Raw genomic sequence first — 7,574 nt, forward strand, 5'->3', positions numbered from 1 at the left:
ACTCCGGCTTCGCGTGCGAGCGGCGAGGGGGAGCGGAGCGGCTGCTGAGGCGGCCGGAGGAGGTGGAGGAGGAAGAGAGCGGGGAGCAGCGCCGCTTGGTCGGCCCGGCGGGGCTGCTGCCGCCACTTCCCCGCTGGGCGCTCTCCCGCCCGCGAACTCGATCCGATCCCGGAAACTCTCGGCTCTCCTCTCGGTCTCGCCGGTGGGGTCTCAACACGGCTCTCGGCCCCGGCGAGGCGGACGGAGGAAGGCGGCGCGGCGGGCAACTTCTCGCACTTCTCCGGAGAAGGCTTCGGGCCGCCCCGCTCCGGGGGCGGCAGCGCCTGCGGTCCCCGCCGCGGCGGGAGAACTTTCGCCTCCGGTCGCGGGGCGGCGAGAGGGGCCCGGGCGCGCCGGCGGCGGCGGGAGCAGCGCGGGGGCGGCGGCGCCGGCCCGGCAGCCGCGGAGATGAAGCTGAGCCGGCAGTTCACGGTGTTTGGCAGTGCGGTCTTCTGCGTGGTGATCTTCTCGCTGTACCTGATGCTGGACCGCGGCCACTTCGACCACCCGAAGAGCCCCCGGCGGGAGGGCACGTTCCCCAAGGTGAGCGGGGCGGCGGAGCAGGGGAAGGCGGCCGTGCTGCCAGCACCGTCCCCGGCCGTACCAGCCCCGGGCGCGGCGGCTGCGGGCCCGGCGGGCGGGGGCCGAGCGGGGCCGCGATGGGAGCGGGGTCTGGCGGGGCTCGCCCGGCGGGACGGGGCGGGAGGGCCGGGCCGGGCCGCGCTGCGGCTGCGGCGGCTCCGCGGGCGGCGGAGCGGGGTGCGGGGCGTGCGCGGGCAGGACGGGGAGAGCTGAGAACTCGGGACCTCAGCCGTGTCACAACAGGTAGGTTTAGGGACATGCTGACTTGGTGACTGCTTTCCTTCCTGCTGAGCGCTGCTTTGGAGCCGTAACTGGCTGACCCGACTGCTCCTCATGGTTAAACGACTCAGTTCTTCAGCTCCTCACTTTCCTGTGTTGGCTGCGTTGCAGAGAAGTTTAAAAGCTGCATGTGGTTGTGTTCTAATAAGGAACATTTACCCGTGAGAAGAAACGTGAATTTCAGAGAGGACGTGGCTTGCTGTGCAGAACGGCAGAATATTGCTGGCTATACGCAGCTGTGTGTTCTTATAGATAAAAAACCCAGCAATACTCCACAACACAGAATACAAATTTATAACCTATTAATGTTTGCACGGTACTTATTTCTATTTTTACTGGGAACAAACCGAATGAAAGTAGTGAGACTTCGAGTGAATAAAGAACTGTAAAAGTTTAGTTAAAAAGTAACAATTATCTGTCTGTTAGAAGCACTCTTGTTTCATTCAATGCGAAAGTAATAACTCATATATTTTTTAATGTAACACTCAAATGTAAAGAAAGAGAGCAGATCTGTTCTGCCTTTATTCCTTCAAGTTACAGTTCAGAGGTTAGCCTTTAGTTTTTGCAGGAAGGAAGAGAACAAGAGGAGGAGAAGAGGAGCAAGACAAGGCTGGCTCTGCAGCTGTGTCTGCTCAATGTGTGACTCCAGCAGGAGAGTAACGCCACATGCTGTTCTTGTAACAACTAAGTACAAGTGCTGCTTTGGGGATATGGGCAGTATCTTATGTAAGGAAATCACTTAATGTATCGTTATTCCACTAGATGAGTTTAATACAGGCAAATTATGGAACAGGAAAGCTCATCCATGGGTATTGTTTTATATTTTAGTGTTAGATTTTGGGTTAAATACTTGAGTAAACAAGGAAGATTTATTAGATGTGTGTTGTCTTCCATTGTCAGTGTCTTGCAGTTGAAGTTGCTGTCTGTTCCTGTCTGACAGGTCGGAAGGTGTGACATGGTCTTGCCTCTTGTTACCGCTGGTTTGGTACCTTAATCTGTTTTCAGGCCTATTCCTTCTAGGTGTTGTAGCCAGCTAGAGACAAATGTTTCTCCTTTCATCCTTCTCCCTCCCCTTGATCGTCTAGAACAGTCTGTCAGTGTTTATTCCTTTTGTCTTTTCCATGCCTAGATTTCTTTGAGGCTTCTGATTTTGACTGGAGAAACTTCTGCCTCTCGCTGGTCCTTCCTTTGGTGAAACAGTTACCTCTTCTTTTCTTGCTGCTTTGTCTTTTGAGGAAGTTACAGATGAAATTCAAATGTTTCACTTTGTTAGAACTGTAAAACCTCCGACACCTAGCGAATGCTTTCAGAGTTTTGTAATAGCAGTTTAAAACAAATGCAAAAGATAAAGGACAGAATAGAAGCCTCCCTAAATATATGAAATAAACACTTTAATACTACTACCTCAGCTGAAAAAAGTTGTTTGTGTCAGTGCAGTGTTGCCAGAGCTCAAAGTACTCTAAGTGAAACTAGCTGCAGATGTAAAACCTTCAGGCTGTTTTTGTTTGCAAAAAACTATGGCAGCAGACTGTTGGTTTAAGAATGCATTCTCTTTTCTAATAACAAAGGTCAAAATTTTTAGCTTAGAAAAAGGAATTAAGACTTTTTTTTTTTCTTTTTTCCTTTGTTCAGATGTTATTGGTTTGATTTGCTTCATACCTCTGATTTCGCAACGTGCTTTGCTGTTTCTCTGTGCAGCTCTGGTAACGGCACACGTCACCTTTCATGTCCCGGAAGCTGTGCATTGATTAGTTTGTTCTTTCTGACCTACGTGGCTTACAGTTAGGTCAGAGAAGTGGGTACTTCTGAAGAAGTCCCTAGTTTAGCTCATAAGCTAGTAGGTATTCTGTTTGTATTCTACCAGAACACGAGATGGGATTTTTCGACAGGTGGTGTCTGTTGAGCTGTATTCTCCTAAACTGTTGTAGTAACTAGTGCCAGTGCAAAATAAGTTATAGAACTGCAGCTCCATTTTCATGACCACTTTTTTTCCCAAAGCAATGTTCCTTGTCTTTGTGTAGTCTCAAGGTAGCTTGCACCAGACTTTTCTTTTTCTAGGCTTCTCAGTGTAGGCCAGTGTAGCCAAGAGTGTCCTTACAGAACTTGCTTACTCATTTTGGAGTTCAGGACACCAACAAAAATGTCTTGCAGAAATAATTTTTGGGCAAGACCTCCCAAGATGAATCAATGTGGACAGATGGTTTTGTGTTATCTTTAACCAAATATTTAAATGCTTTTAACTGTGGTCCTAAACAGAACCTGTGGTCATGCTTGGAACACAGCTTTTTTGCTTTGCAAAAGCTGGCATCAGTAGTCAGTTTCACTGTGAGTGTTTGCCACACCTATCTGTGTTAGGGCTGCATGAAGGCAGCTAAAACAAAACTTCAGCTAGAGTGATTTATAGCCTGTCATCACTGGTCGTGCATTTAAATCATAACAGCTGAAGATCAGTATGTTGCCATAGGATGGAAGCCACTGTTAATTGGGGGAAAAATATGTACATATAATACATAGATCAAGGCTTACTGTAATTCCTGCTTATATCTTTTTGGATCCTGCCTGTTTGTCAGGCATATGTTATTCTAGTGGTGACCATATCAGAAGCTGTGTCTATCTGTTCCTAGCCATGGGATGCTTCTATACAGGACATATCAGAATATCATGAGCCCTAGTGTCCTGTCTCAAGGCTGTGAACCATGTTACAACATTGCACAAAGATGAGCTCAAGGTGCATTTTTAGGTTATTATTGTACCAGTTGTCTGCACGGATCCTTGTGTAAGATTCTTCTAGTTGAATATAGTGGGAAGAGTGCTGGGTGTATTGTTTTTGTTAGCAATAGTACAATATTCTCTCAGAAATCTTGTGTGACTGCAGAGCTGAGGAGGGTTCAAAGTGGTGTTTAGGCCTAACATTGTCTGTGCAGCAAATGTCATGTACAAGTGATGTGTGGGTTAAGTTGGTAATTACTCAGTGAAAGCTATCAAATAAAGTCTGAGAAAGCACCTGTAAGCAGCTTACCCTGTTGAACTTGTGTTATGGTATACAGATGAATACCAAATACTAATAAACCCATACAAATCTTCTTCTGGATTTTTCATATAGAAGAATACAAATAGTTAGCCTAGTGGCTTGTGGGGTGTTTATTTTGATTCTGGAGTCTCACCTAAGCATGCATGGCACCTAATAAAAATCCAAGTTAAAAAACAAAAAGGTAAAGGGTTTGTTTGTAATAGTGTCTTGCATCAGAAATATATGCTCTTTATGTAATATTATGATAAAAGTTAATTTTTAATTAATTTAATGGCTGAGCAAGGGGAAACAGCATCACATTAAATCATCCTCTGTCACTACCTGACAGGTAATGCTTTGAACTTGAACTTTTTCCTCTAAACACTTTTTCACATGGCTTGGTTTAGCTCTTATGGAACAATATGTCTGCACTTTGTGAAATATTGTTTCTGGAAATATATTTTTGAAAGTCAAGCCTGCTGTGAGTCTGGTAGGTAAATGGACCAGCACCAAGGAATGCTTCATTTTGTCTTTACTCCTTTCTTTAAACTTTATTAAAAGACAAAGCAGAAACATACATCAGCTACCATACTTACCATTTTCCTTTCCTAACAACTGTTTTTTGAATAAGATCTCTTTACTCCCTCTATGTTTTCTTTCCCATGTCCCTCTTTGACAACCATTATTGGAAGCTTGCTCTCATCTTGTCTGTGTTAACTGCTTTTATGAATTCATTGAATGCACTGCATCAAAGAGAGGTGATCAAGCACAGTTCCCCTGCAAGTAGCTGGCTTGGGTGTTTTTTTTTTTTTTTTTTTTTTTTTTTTTTTTTTTTTTTTTTGTTAATTTTTTTTTTTTTTTGTCCTGCAAGCAAGTCATTAAGTGTCCTTGCAGTTGGACTCATGCTTTCAAGGCATGTACACAATGCATCAGATACTCCAGCATAAATATTACAAGTGATGATTTTTCCTGTAATTTCATTTTAGCCCTTAAGCTGATGGAAGTACCACTTGGCCAAAGCAGGAGTCACAGTGGGGCCATAGTGGCAGGAAATTAGGACCAAATACACAGCAGAAACACCAGAGTTGTCTGATCTGTGTGGTGAGCTTTACTCCAGGGCTCTGCTGAGGTAGTCCTTCCCTGCTGTAAGGCAGCTCTGCCTTGCATCAGCCCTGAGTCTCCGCTGGCTCATGCTTGGTAGGTACATGCCCCACAGATGCACTGTGCACACCTTTTCTGCTAAAGCTTTGCTGTATAACTTGCCATAGTGAAGTAGCTGAAATCCATTACTCACATGGAGTATGAATACACATGTTTTGAAGCTGCTGCATGTTCTTAGTAACTGGTGTGTTTTTGTGAGCTCGTTTGGGAGCTTTCTGACCTTTGTTACATAACAAGGAACAGGGCTCCTGTTTGTAGAAGTATTGGAAGCAGCATGGTCAGGTATTTCAGGAAATGTTTGTTTGTCTCTCTAAAATATGAATAGTGGCAATTAAGATTGTGCATAATTTTGAAATACTCATTTTTTTGACATCTGAACACTGAAAAACTGTGGGCACAGTGACTTTTACTAGCATTCTTATGAGTCTTAAATCAGAGGAGATTGAGTGTTGAGTGAAAAAATCCACAAAAGGAATCAATTTTTCTGGATTTCAAGCATGCTGACTTATTTAAAAACAAATTCTTATTAATAACACTTAGTAAGTTCGCAATCTAAAAACCTAAGAATGTCATGGAAGTGATTTTGAGTGAAAATAATGAAAATACAGGATTACTTCTGCTGAGTTTCTAGTACTTTGCAAAGGAGGAGCAGCTGCCTTTGTGAACATAATTACGGCTCAGTAAAAATTCCTTGTTTTCCTAATGTTCACAGAGTGTATTTGTTTTTGTTGCTTGCACATTTTGTGTAAAGTTCTGGCTAAGCAGCAGTCAAGCAGAAACTGTTAGCTTCCTTCAATTACAGTCTTTAAATCTCGTGTGAAATGTTGAGCAAAATGTATTTTTCAGAATACATAGTCTACAAAACAGTAACTCTTAACTATAATTGAGCACATCCTTCTGCTACCTAGAGTCATTGTCTAACTTAACTGTATAAACTAAACAGAGAGAGGTTTTCTAGTTTGTTCTTACTTGAGCTTTTCTTTGTCTAATACATTATTTTAAGTTTTGACGTGTTCAAATGAAAATAACCATCATTAAAGTCCTACTCTTAATGGCAGATAAGTTGTCCTTCACTTTTCTACTGCTAGATATTTAAATAAAGTTTCAGCATAGGTTAGGGAGGAGAATCAACAAAGAGATGAACACAAAATATATCAGCAACAATAGTAGTGAATATTTTTCAGTTTACTTTAAACTGAATTTTTATTTCTCCTTGCCTTCAGGTCATTGGTGATGGTATCAAAACTAGTCCCTAACAGCATGCCTTATATTTGTCTTTGTAAATGGAATGAAGCACAAGTCTAGTGTAATAATACATTAAACATTCTTTTTATTGCTGCCTCTGGTGATAAAGCAAAATGTGGAAATCTATCAGCTTCTTAAAATCTATTTGTCAGGCTGTTGCATCTTTGGATCAGAACTTTCTCATTCTCTTAAGAGAACACACTTTTGTAGTTATTTAATTCAGAAGAATTCCAGTGTTTCTGTAAAGAGACCTTTTTAAGAATAGTACTTAAAAGGTAGGAAATGACTAAGGTTTCTTATGTTCTTTTCATTGTCACAAATACACATAAGCTCTCTGCACAGATCAGGCAATCTTTCAAACCTCGATCTGTCCTTTAACTGGTACACTGTATGCTTGTTTTTTTGTTATGTATCCTGCTTTGCAAGAGAATACATGCTGAAACAGTGTACTCAAATATTCAGCTTTGATATATTGATATATTGGCTTGCATTTTTAAGTTTTACCTGCTTGTTTTCTTTATGCAAGAGATGACCATTTAATTGCATAGTTCTGTTCACTGTACAGTGCTTTGTGAGCAGAGAATGCCCCCTGGTCTTACCACCTTGATAAGCTGGCCTCCCCTGAGAGTTTATAACAAGATTTTGGCAAAGATTGCAAGTGATTTCTAGAGATGTACCTGGATATAATCACTGGCAAGACTGGTGCAGAGAAGTGTTATGATGACTGTCATTCAGGGCAGCCAGAAAATGAGACTTTGAGTCAGTTTCCTCACTGCTTACTGTAGTAAATGTTTAGGCAATGACCTTGAATTCCACATTTCCTTTGAAGAGCTCCATCCATCATGATGCTCCACTTTCTTCACCACAGTTCGTTGGTACACCAGAGCTTCTGTCAGGACACTGACAGCTTCTTTTTGCTCATGTGGGTGAAAAAGGGATTTGGTTCTGGCTTGTTTTGAGCCAAGCACTCACTGCTTGCTAGCTGAGTCTGGATGCAAATAACCAAATCCCAGTTGGTGTAACATCAGAAGTCTCTAATCTTGGTTTCTCCTCTGCCTATCTGTTTCTATGAGATCTCCTTATCTGTGACCCTGCCATACTCCCTCTTCAATTTGAGCTGGCTGTCTTTTTCCTGATGGAGTGATCACTAGTGGTCTGTTGAAAGCCCTCACTGCATTTAGAGAAGGAATATGCATTCACTCAGGAAATTAAAGTTCCAACTAGCATCTTTTCTTCAATGTACAGTGTTTAGATAGGA

General features: G+C 42.7%; 1 protein-coding gene across 1 annotated transcript in view; it reads left to right on the forward strand.

Moving 5' to 3' along the window:
* The first annotated feature begins 349 nt into the window (after window positions 1-349).
* The window catches only part of MAN2A1 (mannosidase alpha class 2A member 1), a 106,952-nt gene continuing 99,727 nt past the window's right edge, over window positions 350-7,574 (forward strand). The window contains exon 1 of the mRNA XM_056513838.1: window positions 350-582. Coding sequence (XP_056369813.1) covers window positions 448-582 — 135 coding nt within the window. The 5' untranslated portion in view covers window positions 350-447. The remainder of the gene's footprint in view (window positions 583-7,574) is intronic.

The sequence above is a fragment of the Oenanthe melanoleuca genome, chromosome Z (assembly GCF_029582105.1).
Source record: "Oenanthe melanoleuca isolate GR-GAL-2019-014 chromosome Z, OMel1.0, whole genome shotgun sequence".
Taxonomy (NCBI): Eukaryota; Metazoa; Chordata; class Aves; order Passeriformes; family Muscicapidae; genus Oenanthe; species Oenanthe melanoleuca.